This window comes from Seriola aureovittata, chromosome 3 (genome assembly GCF_021018895.1).
Source record: "Seriola aureovittata isolate HTS-2021-v1 ecotype China chromosome 3, ASM2101889v1, whole genome shotgun sequence".
Taxonomy (NCBI): Eukaryota; Metazoa; Chordata; class Actinopteri; order Carangiformes; family Carangidae; genus Seriola; species Seriola aureovittata.
In genome coordinates this window covers 4,281,778-4,304,393 of record NC_079366.1, presented here as the reverse complement: position 1 = coordinate 4,304,393, position 22,616 = coordinate 4,281,778, and the positions used below count along the sequence as shown (strand labels likewise).

The window sequence follows — 22,616 nt, the reverse complement described above, 5'->3', positions numbered from 1 at the left end:
CTTTCCATTGTCTGGGACTCCGCAATCATAACAGGAACAAAGACATACTGTTTAAACATTACTTTATTATATTACTTTTATGAACATATGGTCACAAACAACAGTGATTAAGGTTCATGAACCTAACTGTAACATTCAACAGAGCTACTGCAAGGGAGCTTGAGTCAAGCAAAGTGCTAGGCATGAAGATTTCAGGTATCAGACAAAGAGTTTCTGAAGCTTGTTTCTCTAAGGTGCAAACAGGAACATGCAGCAGATCTACATCTGGCTAGTAAGTATATCTCTTAACGCTAGAACACAGAGCATTACTTAAACAAGGACCTGGCAAAAGACCGTCTCTGCCTTGTTACTGGTGCTAAGCCGTCAAGTTCGTTGGCCAGATCAATGAGCGGCTTGATTTTAACTACAACAGCACACAACCAGAGAGCTGTAACACAAATTTGTTGTTCTGCCACAAACTGCATGACAATAAGACCTACATATAACAGTGTTTCAACATGTTATACACTAACTGTGTGGTAGTTATTTTTTTCCTTCGTCTGCTTTTGCGATGCATTGTGATAATAGCCCAGACACTGACTATGGTGTGCAGAAGGGGCGGGTTGCTAGTGTGTCTTCGGCCAAGGAGAGCGTTTGGGGCAGCAGCCCAGCACAACGTTCATTTGGCCTTCTGTGCCTTCTGTGCTGACTTGGTGATCTTACCGCTGGTGGGGGCTTTCTTTTCCACTCCCTTAATCACTCCCACTGCCACTGTCTGACGCATGTCACGGACTGCAAACCTCCCTGAGGAACCATCATGGAGAAAATATTTGTTATTCCTGATTATAATTTAAATTCACATCAAGATAGAGGTTAATGTTTGATTTTAATTCACACAATAAATAATACAGTAGTGTCACAGTTTGACTCACAAACAGAAATTCTGTTGCAGGTCAGTAAACTCACCCAGGGGAGGGTACTCAGAGAAGCTCTCCACACACATGGGCTTGCCGGGGATCATGTCCACAATGGCAGCATCTCCAGACTTCAAGGACTTGGGGTTGTCCTCCAGCTTCTTACCAGAGCGACGGTCGATCTTTTCCTTCAGTTCAGCGAACTTGCATGCTATGTGTGCAGTGTGGCAGTCCAGCACGGGGGCATAGCCAGCACTGATCTGCCCGGGGTGGTTCAGGATAATCACCTGGAGGACACCAGAGACAGGTAGGGGCACATGCAGAACCACAGACTCATGAACATGCATATTTTATGCAGCAGTGATGTGAACATTTAGAATTCCCTTTCAAAACTAAGTCCTGTTTGTAAACCTGAGAGGTGAAGCTGGCTGCCTCCTGTGGTGGGTCAGTCCTGCTGTCCCCAGCCACGTTGCCACGGCGAATATCCTTGACAGACACGTTCTTGACATTGAAGCCTACATTGTCACCAGGTAGCGCCTCAGTCAGGGCCTCGTGATGCATCTCCACAGACTTAACCTCGGTGGTCACGTTGACAGGAGCAAAGGTCACCACCATGCCCGGTTTTAAGATTCCAGTCTCTACTCGGCCCACAGGTACGGTACCAATACCTGGCACAGAGGAATTATTAACTTTACTGTCTGTACTGACAACTTTCTGTAAAACAACTGCATGAATAGACTGATTCTTTCAGGTGCGGATACATGAGTACAAAACGGGACAGACGCTCATTATAGGACATAATAACCCAGTGGGAATTATTTCAAGACCTCATTTAGCTCTGCTCTTTTTGTCACAATGTGCTCTCATTCGCTAAAAACTCTCACCACTGGTGCCACTGACACTTTAGAAGAGCTTGATAATTGGAGCACTTAAAACTTTTGTTTGTCCTCCCAACCACAAATCAAACAGCCATCACATTTACAGACGCCCACACCGACCGTGTCCTCACCTCCAATCTTGTAGACGTCCTGCAGAGGCAGGCGGAGGGGCTTGTCGGTGGGGCGGGTCGGAGGCTGGATGGCATCCAGTGCCTCCAGCAGTGTAGTGCCCGAGGCATTACCATCTTTACGGTTGATCTTCCAGCCCTTGAACCAGCTCATCTGTGGAAGGAGAGACGCTCAGTTTTACCTCAGCAGCTGCTACTTAGGATGCAAAAGTGATGTGTGTATTTGAGGTTATGCATATGCAACAACTTACTTTTATTAATTAGATTTGGAAACGGAATCATAATGAAGATGTACCCTAATATAAAAACTGAGGTCGGTGTATACAGTACTGTCTGGGAATACCATGCATAATTGTTATTATACAAATCTACAATATCATACCCAGAGTATAATACATGTTAAGGCTCTCACAGCAGACTCACATTGGGGCTGGGTTCCAACATGTTGTCTCCATTCCAACCAGAGATGGGCACAAAGGCCACAGTGTCAGGGTTGTAGCCAATCTTCTTGATGTAAGTGCTGACTTCCTTCACAATCTCCTCGTACCGCTTCTGGCTGTAGTTGGGCTCAGTGGAATCCATTTTGTTGATGCCCACAATGAGCTGCTTCACTCCCAGGGTGTAGGCAAGGAGGGCGTGCTCACGAGTCTGCCCGTTTTTAGAGATGCCAGCTTCAAACTCGCCCACGCCTGCAGCCACGATCAGCACAGCACAGTCAGCCTGAAAAGGGCGAGGAGAAGGAGATGTGAAAAAGTCCTTCAACCAATCTGAGTTTTCCTCCTCCAGTACCTTTCTCTCTCCGTCAAGCATTTCCTCGTTTACTACGGTTCTCCCTACATTCCCTCTACCTGAGATGTCCCAGTGATCATGTTCTTGATGAAGTCCCTGTGTCCTGGAGCATCAATGATGGTGACGTAGTACTTGCTGGTCTCAAACTTCCAAAGAGAGATATCGATGGTGATGCCACGCTCACGCTCTGCCTTCAGCTTGTCCAGAACCCAGGCATATTTGAAGGAACCTTTTCCCATCTAGGGGATGTTTAGAGGAAAGTAAGAAAAGGACGTGTAACTTTTACTTTATATGATTTTTTTCAAAGCTATATAATACCATTGCTGATTTTTCATGCAACACAATCAAACTCTAAATAAATTTGTATGTACATAAAGGACAACTCTATAATACTTCCTTGTCTGACTACTGGAGAAAGGATGTTAATGGAGACTAAGATAATGAAAACATGTAAGTCATATATCTCAGAACTTGCATTACATTTACCTCATAGCAACCATAAGAGGAACCTAGAAGCTTTGACATTCAGTATCAGAACTGTACAATCATAATATTTCTTAAGTAATACATGACCTACACATAAATATTTATGATTACTTGTTGTATTGTCTACTCCAAATTGTACTACATACACCCAAACTTTCCATGTTGTATTTTCAACTTTTGTGTGCTGTAGGTCTGCTAGCAATGAATAATGCAAACTATGACCCAAAATATAGGATTGCTTGTAATTTAGAGAAGGTAGCTGCAGGCTATCTAGTCCACATATTAAGCTAAATTTATTAATGTGGAGCAATTAAACAGATATTACTGTACTACCTGTGCAACGACTGCGCTTACACAGTAGAAAATCATTAACATTATCATATTTTAAATTCAAGTAAGAGTAATATGAGTCATACCTCAGCAGCTTCCTTCTCAAACTTCTCAATTGTTCTCTTGTCAATGCCTCCACACTTGTAGATGAGGTGGCCGGTGGTGGTGGACTTGCCTGAGTCGACATGTCCTATCACCACAATGTTTATGTGGAGCTTCTCCTTCCCCATGGCAGCTCACCCTGAAAGATACTGAGAAATTCCAGCAAGCAAGAATCAACAACATCCAGTAAATGAGACAAGGTTAATGAAAAAATGTAATAAATAGTAGCCCTCTGCTCAAATCAAAGCGACACCACTGTCTTCATATTGAGATTGTGACCATCCAAACCTAGTACAGAGAAAGCACAAATGTTTGTGAGGATCATGGTACAAAGCAATATAATTACACTAGAAAATTCCAGGGAAACTTTGAGTGCCACGGGGGCTACTGCCGGGATGAGTACATGATTTATTTCCAGTGTTCAAAAGTCACCCTGATCATATTCTGGTTTTGAGAAATGTCTTGATATAAAAGACTCTGATATAAAACAATGTCACATCCCTCCATCATGTATTATGTGGGAAATGTCTCATATTCTGTCTTGTTTTTTTTAATAAAACAAGAGGCAACATGTCTTCAAACTGGCATTTAAAGGGTTAAAATCCTGAAAACTAATAATCATTTGGTAGGTTTGAGCAGAACTGAAGTGGTTTAAGAGATTTATGCAAAAAAAGCAGAAAAAAATATTGATATATGATGATTTTATACCATTTTCTTTGTGTGTCCTTTTTTGGACGCGAGGAACCCCAGAGGGTACAAAATGTGTTACCAGTGTATAATAGACCTGTAACAGTAACTGACATTAGATTTTAAAAATATTTTTAAAAAAAATGACACTTTCTTGCAGAAATCCATACCTTCAGCTGTAACACAGCCAAAATGATCAGCAAATCAAAAAAGAAAAGTGAAGAAAATGTCCAAAAAAGGACAGAGGGACCCCTGAGGGTTAATAAATCCCATGAACCGCTATTTAAATTACCACTATTATGTTTTTTTCTGTGCTAAATTTAACATTACTGGGGAGGAGAGCAACGCGACTAGAAGTGACAGCGAGAGAGGGCTAGTAGCTTCTCCTCTCCTCTGTCTCAGCGGAGACCGTCACAACTGCCTCGGAGCTGAGCACCCGTGGCACTAATAATGCAGGGTTGGAGCACCACGACTATATGCACTTATGTAGCCATGGTGACCAAACAATAATCAACATGGTACACTAATGCAAAGCTAATCAATAGGCAGTTGTTTTACAGACAGACAATCTAGAAAAAGGAGTATTCTGCTGATTATAATTTCTGACAAATGAATGATGATGATTTATTTTTAATGTTTATTTTTTGTTTGTATGAAATCTTGATTTGACTCAAAAACTGCAACATATCTTTGATTTATTGTTATTTTAATTCCAGGCACCTCTTTCCATCGTTTAAAAAAAAAGAAACTGGCAAAAGCTTAAAAAGCAACAACCAAGCGACATTCTCTAAAAGAAAGAACTTGTTACAGTTCCAAAGTTATTTAAAATAATTAAGCAAGAAATAGAATAGTGACAGCTGCTCTGTTGTTTGTGGCCAAACATGATAACAATATATACTAGAAATAAAACTCAAGGGGAGCACTGGACTAGGTCCTGGACCAGTCCTAGCCTGGTCAGATGCGTACACGAACTGATGAAGCCTCTTGGATGAGAGGTGAAACGTCTTCACAGACAAATAACCTAGTCCAGTTGTTTTCGATTTAAAAAAGATTTCCCTGTAGTTCCAAAGGCCAAACGCATGGTGCCGGTGGATGGATGGGTAGTTGGACAATCACATGAGTGACATTACAGTAATTTCTACCTGATTCAATTAAATTAAAAAAATTAAGAAAATTAAAATAACACATGGATCTTCTCGCCACATTGCCAGATTATGTTTCTTCACAATAGAGAAAATATTGTGTTGAAGCCTGAATTTTAGAACTGGTGTTTTTGGCAATGTGCTCACCTATACATGAATGGCGCTCTGCGTTCTAAGTAGTTTGGCACATACTCAGCACCAAGGGTGTAGGTTTGCATATGGATGCACATGTCGCATATGGATGCACATGTCGCAATTTGGAGTGAAGTCATATTTGATCTTTCCAAGAGGCTACTACTCAATGACAACTTATTTAGGCATGCTAGCATTTGATTTACTGAAAGGGCGGGGGCTATCTTAAGGCTCACATCATGTGGGAATATCACAGTGGTACCTAACTTCACCAGAAAAATGTCAACTGATGTTATTTAACCAAGTTAGCTAACGTAAACTAGCAAGATGGCCTTGGCTTCTGTCTTCTATGGGCTAGCAGTCAAGTCAATTGTCAAAAGTAAACATAAAATGGTGGATATGTCAAACTATGAGTTGAATTTCTTTAGAGAAAAGCCATGAAAATGTCAACATGAATTCTATGACTGTTTTTATGTCTTACTATACTATGACATTTTTATGTCCTACTATACTATGACTTTTTATACCTTACTGTAATATAATGTTTTTATGCTTTATTATACTATGTCATTTTGATGCCATACTATGATATGATGTTTTTTGACATTTTATGCCTTACTTTACTATGACGTTTTTTGATATTTTTTTCCATGATTCCATTATTACGTTTTTGACATTTTTATGCCTTGCTATACTATGACTTTTTTTTTTTAATTAAATACCACTCTTCTCGCCATACTATATGTTGATGTTTTTTGGTATTTTTATGACTTAGTATACTATGATGTTTTGTGCCTTACAATATTATGACGTCTTTTGACATTTTTATGCCTTGCTATACTGTGACGTTTTTTGAAATTTTCACTCCATACTATAAGATGGAGATTTTTGGCATTTTTGTGCCTGACTATACCATGACGTTTTAACCCTTACTATACTATAATGTTTTTTGACATTTTTGTACCTTAGTATACTATGAATATTTTTAGCATTTTTATGCCTTATTATAGTATGACGTTTTTTGAAACTTTATGCCATACTATACTGTGATGTTTTTTGACATTTTCACACCATACAGTATGATGATGTTTTTTTTTAAATTTCATGCCATAGTGGACTATGACATTTTTTGACAATTTTATGCCTTACTATACTATTAAGTTTTTTGAAATTTTTATGCAATACTATACTATGAGGTTTTTTTTACATTTTGACATCATACTATCCGATGAATTTTTTGGGCATTTTTATGATTCACTATATCATGACGTTTTATGCCTTACTATACTAAAACTTTTTTTTGAAATTTTTATACCTTAGTATACTATGACGTTTTTTAGCATTTTTATGCCTTATTATAGTATGATGTTTTTTGAAATTTTATGCCATACTATACTATGAGGTTTTTTTTACATTTTCACACAATACAGTATGATGACGTTTTTTGAAATTTCATGCCATAGTATACTATGACAGTTTTTGACATTTCTATGCCTTATTATACTATGACCTTTTTTGAAATTTTATGCCATACTATACTATGATTTTTTTTTACATTTTAACGCCATATTATACAATGAAGTTTTTTGGCATTTTAATGCCTTAATATACTATGACATTTTATTTCTTAATATACCATAATTCTTCTGATATTTTTTTGCCTTGCTATGCTATGGCGTTTTATACCTGACCATGCTATGATGTTATTTGACATTTTTATATCTTAGTATGATATGACATTTCTTTACATTTTCATGCCAGACTATATGATGAGGTTTTTATGAAATATTATGCCTGACTATACTATGAGGTTTCTGAAATTTTCACGCGATATTATACGATGAAGTTTTTTGGCATTTTTATGCCTTACTATACTATGACGTTTTGTGCCTGACTATACTATGAGTTTTTTGGGAATCTTCACGCAATACTATACAATGAAGTTTTTTTGGCATTTTTATGCCTTACTATACTATGATGTTCTATGATATTTCAAGGAGTAGTATATTGATATTTCATATATCTTGCTATACAATGACTTTGCAATGCAGCAGCATTGTGGTGTGATGGTTAGGACTATTCCCTCACACTGAGAAGGTCAAGGGTTCAAACCCTGGTTTCAGACTTTATAATCCTGTGATGTTTTTTGATAGTTTCACGCTACAGTACGCGATTAAGTTTTTTGGCATTTTTATATGCCATACTATACTTTGACGTTTTATGCCTTACAATACTATGACGTTTTATGATATTTCACGGAGTAGTATACTGATATCTTATATACCTTGCTATACAATGAGTTAGTGATCCAGCAGCATGGTGGTACGATGGTTAGGACTATAGCCTCACACTGAGAAGGGCAAGGGTTCAAACCCTGTTTTTAGGCTTTTATATGCTGTGACATTTTTGCGCCATCCTAAACTATGATGTTTTTTGACATTTTTATGCCTTACTATACAATGATGTTTTCATGACATTCTATGCCTAATGGACAATAACCTTTTATGATATATCATGGATTAGTATGCTAAGATATTCTTAATATCTTGCTATACCATTAAATTTTGATGCAGTAGCATCGTGGTACAATGGTTGGGATTGTTGCTTCACAATGAGAAGGTCATGGGTTCAAACCCTAGTTTGGGGCTTTACTCTCTTATGATGCTTTTTGATATTTTCACACCACAGTATACGATGAATTGTTTTTCCATTTTTATGCCTTACTATACTATAATATTTAATGCCTCACAATACTATGATTTTTTATGATATGTCACGGAGTAGTATACTGATATTTTATATACCTTTCTATACAAGGCGTTCATAATGCAGCAGCATGGTGGTAGAATGGTTAGGACTATTCCCTCACACTGAGAAGGGCAAGGGTTCAAACCCTGGTTTCAGGCTTTTATATACTGTGACATTTTTGCGCCATCCTATACTATGATGTTTTTTGATATTTATATGTCTTACTATACAATTATGTTTTCATGACATTTTATGCCTAATGGACAATCTTTTGTGATATATCATGGATTAGTATGCTAAAATATCCTTAATATCATGCTATACCATGAGCTTGTGCTGCAGAAGTATTGTTGTACAATGGTCAGGACTGCTGCCTTACACTGAAAAGGTCATGGGTTCAATCCCTGGTTTGGGGCTTTACTGTCCTATGGTCCTTTTTGATATATTTTTTGCCTTACTATACTATTATGTTTTTTGCCATTTTTATACCTTATGATACTGTGATGTTTTTTGGCGTTTAATGCCTTACCATACTGTGACGTTTTTATGACCTTTCATGCCTTTATATACTATTATGTTTTTGTGACATTTTATGCCATACTATACAATGACATTTTTTGACATATTCAAGTCACGCTATATGATTACGTTTTTTGACATTTTTTTGCATTACTATACTTTGATTTTTTCATGACATTTTATGCCTAATGGACAATCTTTTGTGATATCTCATGGATTAGTATACTAAAATATCCTTAATACCTTGCTATACTATGAGCTAGTGATGTAGAAGTATTGTGGTACAATGTTCAGGACTACTGCCTAACACTGACAAGGTCATGCGTTCAATCCCTGTTTTGGGGCTTTACTGTCCTATGATGCTTTTTGGCATTTTTATGCCTTACTATACTATGACGTTTTTTTAAATTTTATGACTTAATATACTATGACATTTTTTTTAATTTTATGCTATACTATACTATGACGTTTTTTGAAATTTTATGGCATACTATACTATGATGTTTTTTGCAATTTTTATGCCTTATTATACTATGACGTTTTTTGAAATTTTATGCCATACTATACTATGACGTTTTTTGCCATTTTTATGCCTTATTATACTATGATGTTTTTTTGAAATTTTATGCCATACAATACTATGACGTTTTTTGACATTTTTATGCTCTACTATAATATGACTTTTTTTGGCATTTTTGTGCCTTATTATACTGTGACGTTTTGTGCCTGACTATACTATGACGTTTTTTGACATTTTTATGCCTTATTATACTATGACGTTTTTTGAAATTTTATGCCATACTATACTATGACGTTTTTTGCCATTTTTATTTTCTACTATAATATGTATTTTTTTGGCATTTTTATGCCTTACTATACTGTGACCTTTTGTGCCTGACTATACTATGACGTTTTTTGCCATTTTTATGCTCTACTAGAATATGACTTTTTTTTGGCATTATTATGCCTTACTATACTGTGACGTTTTGTGCCTGATATACTATGATGTTTTTTGCCATTTTTATACCTTATGATACTGTGATGTTTTTTGGCGTTTAATGCCTTACCATACTGTGACGTTTTTATGACCTTTCATGCCTTTATATACTATTATGTTTTTGTGACATTTTATGCCATACTATACAATGACATTTTTTGACATATTCAAGTCACGCTATATGATTACGTTTTTTGACATTTTTTTGCATTACTATACTTTGATTTTTTCATGACATTTTATGCATAATGGACAATCTTTTGTGATATCTCATGAATTAGTATACTAAAATATCCTTAATACCTTGCTATACTATGAGCTTGTGATGTAGAAGTATTGTGGTACAATGGTCAGGACTACTGTCTAACACTGACAAGGTCATGCGTTCAATCCCTGTTTTGGGGCTTTACTGTCCTATGATGCTTTTTGGCATTTTTATGCCTTACTATACTATGACGTTTTTTGAAATTTTATGGCATACTATACTATGACGTTTTTTGACATTTTTATGCTCTACTAGAATATGACTTTTTTTGGCATTTTTATGCCTTACTATACTGTGACATTTTGTGCCTGACTATACTATGACGTTTTTTTGTCATTTTTATGCCTTAGTATACTATGACATTTTTTGAAATTTTATGCTATACTATACTATGACGTTTTTTGAAATTTTATGCCATACTATACTATGACGTTTTTTGCCATTTTTATGCCTTATTATACTATGATGTTTTTTTGAAATTTTATGCCACACAATACTATGACGTTTTTTGACATTTTTATGCTCTACTATAATATGACTTTTTTTGCCATTTTTTTGCCTTACTATACTGTGACGTTTTGTGCCTGACTATACTATGACGTTTTTTGCCATTTTTATGCCTTATTATACTATGACGTTTTTTGAAATTTTATGCCATACTATACTATGACATTTTTTGCCATTTTTATGCTCTACTATAATATGTATTTTTTTGGCATTTTTATGCCTTACTATACTGTGACGTTTTGTGCCTGACTATACTATGACGTTTTTTTAAATTTTATGACTTAATATACTATGACATTTTTTTAAATTTTATGCCATACTATACTATGACGTTTTTTGAAATTTTATGGCATACTATACTATGATGTTTTTTGCAATTTTTATGCCTTATTATACTATGACGTTTTTTGAAATTTTATGCCATACTATACTATGACGTTTTTTGCCATTTTTATGCCTTATTATACTATGATGTTTTTTTGAAATTTTATGCCATACAATACTATGACGTTTTTTGACATTTTTATGCTCTACTATAATATGACTTTTTTTGGCATTTGTGTGCCTTACTATACTGTGACGTTTTGTGCCTGACTATACTATGACGTTTTTTGACATTTTTATGCCTTATTATACTATGACGTTTTTTGAAATTTTATGCCATACTATACTATGACGTTTTTTGCCATTTTTATGTTCTACTATAATATGTATTTTTTTGGCATTTTTATGCCTTACTATACTGTGACCTTTTGTGCCTGACTATACTATGACGTTTTTTGCCATTTTTATGCTCTACTAGAATATGACTTTTTTTTGGCATTATTATGCCTTACTATACTGTGACGTTTTGTGCCTGACTATACTATGATGTTTTTTGCCATTTTTATACCTTATGATACTGTGATGTTTTTTGGCGTTTAATGCCTTACCATACTGTGACGTTTTTATGACCTTTCATGCCTTTATATACTATTATGTTTTTGTGACATTTTATGCCATACTATACAATGACATTTTTTGACATATTCAAGTCACGCTATATGATTACGTTTTTTGACATTTTTTTGCATTACTATACTTTGATTTTTTCATGACATTTTATGCATAATGGACAATCTTTTGTGATATCTCATGGATTAGTATACTAAAATATCCTTAATACCTTGCTATACTATGAGCTTGTGATGTAGAAGTATTGTGGTACAATGGTCAGGACTACTGTCTAACACTGACAAGGTCATGCGTTCAATCCCTGTTTTGGGGCTTTACTGTCCTATGATGCTTTTTGGCATTTTTATGCCTTACTATACTATGACGTTTTTTGAAATTTTATGGCATACTATACTATGACGTTTTTTGACATTTTTATGCTCTACTAGAATATGACTTTTTTTTGGCATTTTTATGCCTTACTATACTGTGACATTTTGTGCCTGACTATACTATGACGTTTTTTTGTAATTTTTATGCCTTATTATACTATGACGTTTTTTGAAATTTTATGCTATACTATACTATGACGTTTTTTGAAATTTCATGCCATACTATACTATGACGTTTTTTGCCATTTTTATGCCTTATTATACTATGATGTTTTTTTGAAATTTTATGCCATACAATACTATGACGTTTTTTGACATTTTTATGCTCTACTATAATATGACTTTTTTTGGCATTTTTTTGCCTTACTATACTGTGACGTTTTGTGCCTGACTATACTATGACGTTTTTTGCCATTTTTATGCCTTATTATACTATGACGTTTTTTGAAATTTTATGCCATACTATACTATGACATTTTTTGCCATTTTTATGCTCTACTATAATATGTATTTTTTTGGCATTTTTATGCCTTACTATACTGTGACGTTTTGTGCCTGACTATACTATGACGTTTTTTGCCATTTTTATGCTCTACTAGAATATGACTTTTTTTGGCATTTTTATGCCTCACTATACTGTGACGTTTTGTGCCTGACTATACTATGACGTTTTTTTGTCATTTTTATGCCTTAGTATACTATGACATTTATTTTAAATTTTATGCCATACTATACTATGACGTTTTTTGCCATTTTTATGCTCTACTATAATATGACTTTTTTTGGCATTTTTTTGCCTTACTATACTGTGACGTTTTGTGCCTGACTATACTATGACGTTTTTTGCCATTTTTATGCCTTATTATACTATGACGTTTTTTGAAATTTTATGCCATACTATACTATGATGTTTTTTGCCATTTTTATACCTTATGATACTGTGATGTTTTTTGGCGTTTAATGCCTTACCATACTGTGACGTTTTGTGCCTGACTATACTATGACATTTTTTTGTCATTTTTATGCCTTAGTATACTATGACATTTTTTGAAATTTTATGCCATACTATACTATGACATTTTTGCGCCATCCTAAACTATGATGTTTTTTGACATTTTTATGCCTTACTATACAATGATGTTTTCATGACATTCTATGCCTAATGGACAATAACCTTTTATGATATATCATGGATTAGTATGCTAAGATATTCTTAATATCTTGCTATACCATTAAAGTTTGATGCAGTAGCGTCGTGGTACAATGGTTAGGATTGTTGCTTCACAATGAGAAGGTCATGGGTTCAAACCCTAGTTTGGGGCTTTACTCTCTTATGATGCTTTTTGATATTTTCACACCACAGTATACGATGAATTGTTTTTCCATTTTTATGCCTTACTATACTATAATATTTAATGCCTCACAATACTACTATTTTTTATGATATGTCACGGAGTAGTATACTGATATTTTATATACCTTTCTATACAAGGCGTTCATAACGCAGCAGCATAGTGGTAGAATGGTTAGGACTATTCTCTCACACTGAGAAGGGCAAGGGTTCAAACCCTGGTTTCAGGCTTTTATATACTGTGACATTTTTGCGCCATCCTATACTATGATGTTTTTTGATATTTATATGTCTTACTATACAATTATGTTTTCATGACATTTTATGCCTAATGGACAATCTTTTGTGATATATCATGGATTAGTATGCTAAAATATCCTTAATATCATGCTATACCATGAGCTTGTGCTGCAGAAGTATTGTTGTACAATGGTCAGGACTGCTCCCTCACACTGACAAGGTCATGGGTTCAATCCCTGGTTTGGGGCTTTACTGTCCTATGGTCCTTTTTGATATATTTTTTGCCTTACTATACTATTATGTTTTTTGCCATTTTTATACCTTATGATACTGTGATGTTTTTTGGCGTTTAATGCCTTACCATACTGTGACGTTTTTATGACCTTTCATGCCTTTATATACTATTATGTTTTTGTGACATTTTTATGCCATACTATACAATGACATTTTTTGACATATTCAAGTCACGCTATATGATTACGTTTTTTGACATTTTTTTGCATTACTATACTTTGATTTTTTCATGACATTTTATGCATAATGGACAATCTTTTGTGATATCTCATGGATTAGTATACTAAAATATCCTTAATACCTTGCTATACTATGAGCTTGTGATGTAGAAGTATTGTGGTACAATGGTCAGGACTACTGTCTAACACTGACAAGGTCATGCGTTCAATCCCTGTTTTGGGGCTTTACTGTCCTATGATGCTTTTTGGCATTTTTATGCCTTACTATACTATGACGTTTTTTGAAATTTTATGGCATACTATACTATGACGTTTTTTGACATTTTTATGCTCTACTAGAATATGACTTTTTTTTGGCATTTTTATGCCTTACTATACTGTGACATTTTGTGCCTGACTATACTATGACGTTTTTTTGTAATTTTTATGCCTTAGTATACTATGACATTTTTTGAAATTTTATGCTATACTATACTATGACGTTTTTTGAAATTTCATGCCATACTATACTATGACGTTTTTTGCCATTTTTATGCCTTATTATACTATGATGTTTTTTTGAAATTTTATGCCATACAATACTATGACGTTTTTTGACATTTTTATGCTCTACTATAATATGACTTTTTTTGGCATTTTTTTGCCTTACTATACTGTGACGTTTTGTGCCTGACTATACTATGACGTTTTTTGCCATTTTTATGCCTTATTATACTATGACGTTTTTTGAAATTTTATGCCATACTATACTATGACATTTTTTGCCATTTTTATGCTCTACTATAATATGTATTTTTTTGGCATTTTTATGCCTTACTATACTGTGACGTTTTGTGCCTGACTATACTATGACGTTTTTTGCCATTTTTATGCTCTACTAGAATATGACTTTTTTTGGCATTTTTATGCCTCACTATACTGTGACGTTTTGTGCCTGACTATACTATGACGTTTTTTTGTCATTTTTATGCCTTAGTATACTATGACATTTATTTTAAATTTTATGCCATACTATACTATGACGTTTTTTGCCATTTTTATGCTCTACTATAATATGACTTTTTTTGGCATTTTTTTGCCTTACTATACTGTGACGTTTTGTGCCTGACTATACTATGACGTTTTTTGCCATTTTTATGCCTTATTATACTATGACGTTTTTTGAAATTTTATGCCATACTATACTATGATGTTTTTTGCCATTTTTATACCTTATGATACTGTGATGTTTTTTGGCGTTTAATGCCTTACCATACTGTGACGTTTTGTGCCTGACTATACTATGACATTTTTTTGTCATTTTTATGCCTTAGTATACTATGACATTTTTTGAAATTTTATGCCATACTATACTATGACATTTTTGCGCCATCCTAAACTATGATGTTTTTTGACATTTTTATGCCTTACTATACAATGATGTTTTCATGACATTCTATGCCTAATGGACAATAACCTTTTATGATATATCATGGATTAGTATGCTAAGATATTCTTAATATCTTGCTATACCATTAAAGTTTGATGCAGTAGCGTCGTGGTACAATGGTTAGGATTGTTGCTTCACAATGAGAAGGTCATGGGTTCAAACCCTAGTTTGGGGCTTTACTCTCTTATGATGCTTTTTGATATTTTCACACCACAGTATACGATGAATTGTTTTTCCATTTTTATGCCTTACTATACTATAATATTTAATGCCTCACAATACTACTATTTTTTATGATATGTCACGGAGTAGTATACTGATATTTTATATACCTTTCTATACAAGGCGTTCATAATGCAGCAGCATAGTGGTAGAATGGTTAGGACTATTCTCTCACACTGAGAAGGGCAAGGGTTCAAACCCTGGTTTCAGGCTTTTATATACTGTGACATTTTTGCGCCATCCTATACTATGATGTTTTTTTATATTTATATGTCTTACTATACAATTATGTTTTCATGACATTTTATGCCTAATGGACAATCTTTTGTGATATATCATGGATTAGTATGCTAAAATATCCTTAATATCATGCTATACCATGAGCTTGTGCTGCAGAAGTATTGTTGTACAATGGTCAGGACTGCTCCCTCACACTGACAAGGTCATGGGTTCAATCCCTGGTTTGGGGCTTTACTGTCCTATGGTCCTTTTTGATATATTTTTTGCCTTACTATACTATTATGTTTTTTGCCATTTTTATACCTTATGATACTGTGATGTTTTTTGGCGTTTAATGCCTTACCATACTGTGACGTTTTTATGACCTTTCATGCCTTTATATACTATTATGTTTTTGTGACATTTTTATGCCATACTATACAATGACATTTTTTGACATATTCAAGTCACGCTATATGATTACGTTTTTTGACATTTTTTTGCATTACTATACTTTGATTTTTTCATGACATTTTTATGCCTAATGGACAATCTTTTGTGATATCTCATGGATTAGTATACTAAAATATCCTTAATACCTTGCTATACTATGAGCTTGTGATGTAGAAGTATTGTGGTACAATGGTCAGGACTACTGCCTAACACTGACAAGGTCATGCGTTCAATCCCTGTTTTGGGGCTTTACTGTCCTATGATGCTTTTTGGCATTTTTATGCCTTACTATACTATGACGTTTTTTGAAATTTTATGCCATACTATACTATGACGTTTTTTGACATTTTTATGCTCTACTATAATATGACTTTTTTTGGCATTTTTTTGCCTTACTATACTGTGACGTTTTGTGCCTGACTATACTATGACGTTTTTTGCCATTTTTATGCCTTATTATACTATGACGTTTTTTGAAATTTTATGCCATACTATACTATGACATTTTTTGCCATTTTTATGCTCTACTGTAATATGTATTTTTTTGGCATTTTTATGCCTCACTATACTGTGACGTTTTGTGCCTGACTATACTATGACGTTTTTTGCCATTTTTATGCTCTACTAGAATATGACTTTTTTTGGCATTTTTATGCCTCACTATACTGTGACGTTTTGTGCCTGACTATACTATGACGTTTTTTGCCATTTTTATGCCTTAGTATACTATGACATTTATTTTAAATTTTATGCCATACTATACTATGACGTTTTTTGCCATTTTTATGCTCTACTATAATATGTATTTTTTTGGCATTTTTATGCCTTATGATACTGTGATGTTTTGTGCCTGACTATACTATGACGTTTTTTGCCATTTTTATGCTCTACTAGAATATGACTTTTTTTGGCATTTTTATGCCTCACTATACTGTGACGTTTTGTGCCTGACTATACTATGACGTTTTTTGAAATTTTATGCCATACTATACTATGACATTTTTGCGCCATCCTAAACTATGATGTTTTTTGACATTTTTATGCCTTACTATACAATGATGTTTTCATGACATTCTATGCCTAATGGACAATAACCTTTTATGATATATCATGGATTAGTATGCTAAGATATTCTTAATATCTTGCTATACCATTAAAGTTTGATGCAGTAGCGTCGTGGTACAATGGTTAGCATTGTTGCTTCACAATGAGAAGGTCATGGGTTCAAACCCTAGTTTGGGGCTTTACTCTCTTATGATGCTTTTTGATATTTTCACACCACAGTATACGATGAATTGTTTTTCCATTTTTATGCCTTACTATACTATAATATTTAATGCCTCACAATACTACTATTTTTTATGATATGTCACGGAGTAGTATACTGATATTTTATATACCTTTCTATACAAGGCGTTCATAACGCAGCAGCATAGTGGTAGAATGGTTAGGACTATTCTCTCACACTGAGAAGGGCAAGGGTTCAAACCCTGGTTTCAGGCTTTTATATACTGTGACATTTTTGCGCCATCCTATACTATGATGATTTTTGATATTTATATGTCTTACTATACAATTATGTTTTCATGACATTTTATGCCTAATGGACAATCTTTTGTGATATATCATGGATTAGTATGCTAAAATATCCTTAATATCATGCTATACCATGAGCTTGTGATGCAGAAGTATTGTTGTACAATGGTCAGGACTGCTGCCTCACACTGACAAGGTCATGGGTTCAATCCCTGGTTTGGGGCTTTACTGTCCTATGGTCCTTTTTGATATATTTTTTGCCTTACTATACTATTATGTTTTTTGCCATTTTTATACCTTATGATACTGTGATGTTTTTTGGCGTTTAATGCCTTACCATACTGTGACGTTTTTATGACCTTTCATGCCTTTATATACTATTATGTTTTTGTGACATTTTATGCCATACTATACAATGACATTTTTTGACATATTCAAGTCACGCTATATGATTACGTTTTTTGACATTTTTTTGCATTACCATACTTTGATTTTTTCATGACATTTTATGCATAATGGACAATCTTTTGTGATATCTCATGGATTAGTATACTAAAATATCCTTAATACCTTGCTATACTATGAGCTTGTGATGTAGAAGTATTGTGGTACAATGGTCAGGACTACTGCCTAACACTGACAAGGTCATGCGTTCAATCCCTGTTTTGGGGCTTTACTGTCCTATGATGCTTTTTGGCATTTTTATGCCTTACTATACTATGACGTTTTTTGAAATTTTATGGCATACTATACTATGACGTTTTTTGCCATTTTTATGCTCTACTAGAATATGACTTTTTTTTGGCATTTTTATGCCTTACTATACTGTGACATTTTGTGCCTGACTATACTATGACGTTTTTTTGAAATTTTATGCTATACTATACTATGACGTTTTTTGAAATTTTATGCCATACTATACTATGACGTTTTTTGCCATTTTTATGCCTTATTATACTATGATGTTTTTTTGAAATTTTATGCCATACAATACTATGACGATTTTTTACATTTTTATGCTCTACTATAATATGACTTTTTTTGGCATTTTTTTGCCTTACTATACTGTGACGTTTTGTGCCTGACTATACTATGACGTTTTTTGCCATTTTTATGCCTTATTATACTATGACGTTTTTTGAAATTTTATGCCATACTATACTATGACGTTTTTTGCCATTTTTATGCTCTACTATAATATGTATTTTTTTGGCATTTTTATGCCTTACTATACTGTGACGTTTTGTGCCTGACTATACTATGACGTTTTTTGCCATTTTTATGCTCTACTAGAATATGACTTTTTTTGGCATTTTTATGCCTTACTATACTGTGACATTTTGTGCCTGACTATACTATGACGTTTTTTTGAAATTTTATGCTATACTATACTATGACGTTTTTTGAAATTTTATGCCATACTATACTATGACGTTTTTTGCCATTTTTATGCCTTATTATACTATGATGTTTTTTTGAAATTTTATGCCATACAATACTATGACGATTTTTTACATTTTTATGCTCTACTATAATATGACTTTTTTTGGCATTTTTTTGCCTTACTATACTGTGACGTTTTGTGCCTGACTATACTATGACGTTTTTTGCCATTTTTATGCCTTATTATACTATGACGTTTTTTGAAATTTTATGCCATACTATACTATGACGTTTTTTGCCATTTTTATGCTCTACTATAATATGTATTTTTTGGGCATTTTTATGCCTTACTATACTGTGACGTTTTGTGCCTGACTATACTATGACGTTTTTTGCCATTTTTATGCTCTACTAGAATATGACTTTTTTTGTCATTTTTATGCCTCACTATACTGTGACGTTTTGTGCCTGACTATACTATGACGTTTTTTTGTCATTTTTATGCCTTAGTATACTATGACATTTTTTTTAAATTTTATGCCTGACTATACTATGACGTTTTTTGCCATTTTTATGCCTTATTATACTATGACGTTTTTTGAAATTTTATACTATACTATGACGTTTTTCCATCCACACCTTCAGCTGTAACACAGCCGAAAGGTACGCACACAGGTCAGGAGCTGCCGTTGCCATGGCAATGTGAAAATCTGCCCAGAATTTGGCTTCTACATGGCTTCAAACAACTGCAAATTATGAGAAAACCGTTACTTCTTTTCATAAACCGAAAAGACCGTGCCAGACACTGAAGCCAGAAGTTTCTACAGTCTCTATTTTATTCAGATATTCCTTAAAATGAGTGAGGAAGCTCAGTGCGAAGACAGAGTGAGATTCTTTTGAAAAAAAAAGACGATTACATTAGGTGTCAATGAGAGTGAGACAGTCATTGCTGCCGGACTCTGCACCCCCGTTTAAATTTTGTGCAGACCCTGCCTGTCAAAGTTACATTTTATGAATCCCAACAACTATGTCTACATTTTCAGAAAGAATTATTTGTCTCCTTTTTACGGTTTGGCCGCGAGCTCGAGTTAAAAATAAAAATAAAGGTTATTTTTTACTGCTTCACACACTCTAGCCAACTGATGCTTTCACTCTAACTTTGAAGAAAAAGTGATTTGCACTCCTCCTTTGAGTGCTCACAGTTTGAAAAGTTTACATGTTATGTAAAAACAGTTCCTGTCTTTTTCAGAGAGCAGAAGTTTTCCTCCGTTTTATAGTTTGAATCACATTTCTACGTGCAGGTATGAGAGAGCTGGGTGACTCAGAAAAAAGGTGCAATTTTGTAGAAAAAAGGTGGGTTTCTAAAGAAAATTCCAATGCATTTCTAATGCATTATTTATTCCCAGTTTTTTGGGAATAACTTTGGGAAAAATTGGAATTTTAACACCAAAAGTCATAGCACCCCTTTCGGGATCAAGACGCACGTTTTGATTTATATATTACCGGGGTTTTCTCAAAGCTGCGGGACAAGTTACGCGCCGAAATTTGGCGGAAGAATAATAAACCCGAAACAGAATATTAATAGAGGCACTCCTCTCAGCTATTCTAGCTGTAGAGGAGTGCCTCGGAGCTGAGCACCCGTGGCACTAACAAGGGAGACCTTATGGCACTGGTTCATACTTAACAATTTTTACTGCTTTATTGGATGAGCATCTTTTAGTTTCTGTGTATTTATTTTAGTCTCTATCCTAATCTTGCACTATTTTATATAATAGATAAATGTAGTGTGTTTTCAAGTATTCCTTCTACATTTGCACCGTAATCGTGTGCAATAAAGTGAAAAAAATCAAATAAAGTTAACAGATTAGCCTAATAATCGACTAGTTCCCCAACTAACCCGCTAGCTTAGTTTATGGTTATATTTCCTTTAAAATTTAATAATAAATATGTAAACGCTATAGCTACATAACGTTAGCTAATTTTGAATAATTTCAACATAAGTAATGCTAATGTTAAGCAAAATTGGCAAATTAAATCATTTGGATTCCGTTCTCATGATGGTTTTTATTACGTATTTTATTTTTAAAAAAGGGATTTTTTTTGCTACATTATAATATTTAATACAGATGCATGTCATCAAATGATATAGTGCTAATTAAAGGGCCTGTCCAGCTCCTTACCGTCTACCTCCTGTAGATAGTTCAGTTAGTGCCTTAGCTAATCGATAAAGCTCGCGACTCTGGTTGAGTGTTGCGTCACTCTCAGACAGTGGCACGCGCCCACGTGCCTGCGCACAGCTCAGTCAGCACGATTATAACCTGCAGCTGACCGAACTTTTTTCACAAGGCTCTGTTTTTCCTGACTGTATCATGAACACCACACTGCTTGTCCTTGGAGCAAATTTAGGTCTGGCGAGTGGGGAGAGGAAATGAGAAAACAACTGTTATCTCAGCCTGTTTAGGGGCTGTGTTCACTTCACCAGAAACTAAACGAAATGTTTTGTTTGGTCGCATTTTCAAAGGCAACCCCATACTACACAGTAACATCACAGGATGGCAGCCCATTGCACCTGCTAATTTTATGACTATTTGATTGATATGTGACTTTGACATGACTGATCACATCAAAAAAAAAAAAATTCAGTTTAGCTGCATCTCCAAACAAACAGCGTGTAATATAAATGTCAGTAAAGGACATCTATGTGAGACAATGCCGCAATTAATAAACATGCAGAGATGATTACTCTGCAGAGTTGAGAGCGTTTCAGTAATGTCTGCATGTCTCAGCATCCCTCTTTACAGACGGATACACAGCAGTTTTGATTTTACTGTGGCAGCAGGATTATGATGGATACAGAAGATTCCTGCATGACCGTCAAGTGGAATATTTCTCCGCTGAAACTGCGCCATACAGGCCTAGTCTGCAAAAGCAGCCGGCTATAGTACCAATCCACACCCCTCCGTACTTTTTGGCACAGCTCGGCTTACTCAAATTACCATGACATCAAAGCCACGCAGCATGCAACTATCAGTTTCGACTCTTAGTATAATGCACTAACATAACAGCTTTTACAAACGTCCCTGAAATCATCAGCTCTCTGCAACACGTCTACCAAAGCATTGATGAATCCTATGTTATTGTGTCACACTGGAAAACATCCCATCGCCTACCTTTCCTTCAGATGTGGGTTCACTGGTTCACTGCGATGGCACAGGAGATGCTGCCTGATGCGCTGCACTGACACAGACGCAGCCAAGGTATGGCTGTCAAGTGGCGTCAAACGCGTCATTTGCTGAAATGCCGAGGGTTGGCCACTAGATGGAGTGCTGATATAACGAAGAGAAGAATGAAGGGATATGTAATGTTTGGCAAGGCAGCAAAT

General features: G+C 34.7%; 1 protein-coding gene across 1 annotated transcript; it reads right to left on the bottom strand.

Annotated features, from left to right (window-relative positions):
- Positions 1-45: 45 nt before the first annotated feature.
- Positions 46-22,562, bottom strand: LOC130165363 (elongation factor 1-alpha 1). The gene is made up of 8 exons (XM_056370593.1): positions 22,405-22,562; positions 3,591-3,755; positions 2,748-2,927; positions 2,323-2,619; positions 1,903-2,053; positions 1,305-1,561; positions 946-1,180; positions 46-783 (listed from the first exon to the last, which is right to left on the bottom strand). The coding sequence occupies exons 2-8, from the start codon at positions 3,732-3,734 to the stop codon at positions 659-661; spliced, it is 1,389 nt and encodes a 462-aa protein (XP_056226568.1). The 5' UTR covers positions 3,735-3,755; positions 22,405-22,562; the 3' UTR covers positions 46-658.
- Between the last annotated feature and the right edge of the window lie 54 nt (positions 22,563-22,616).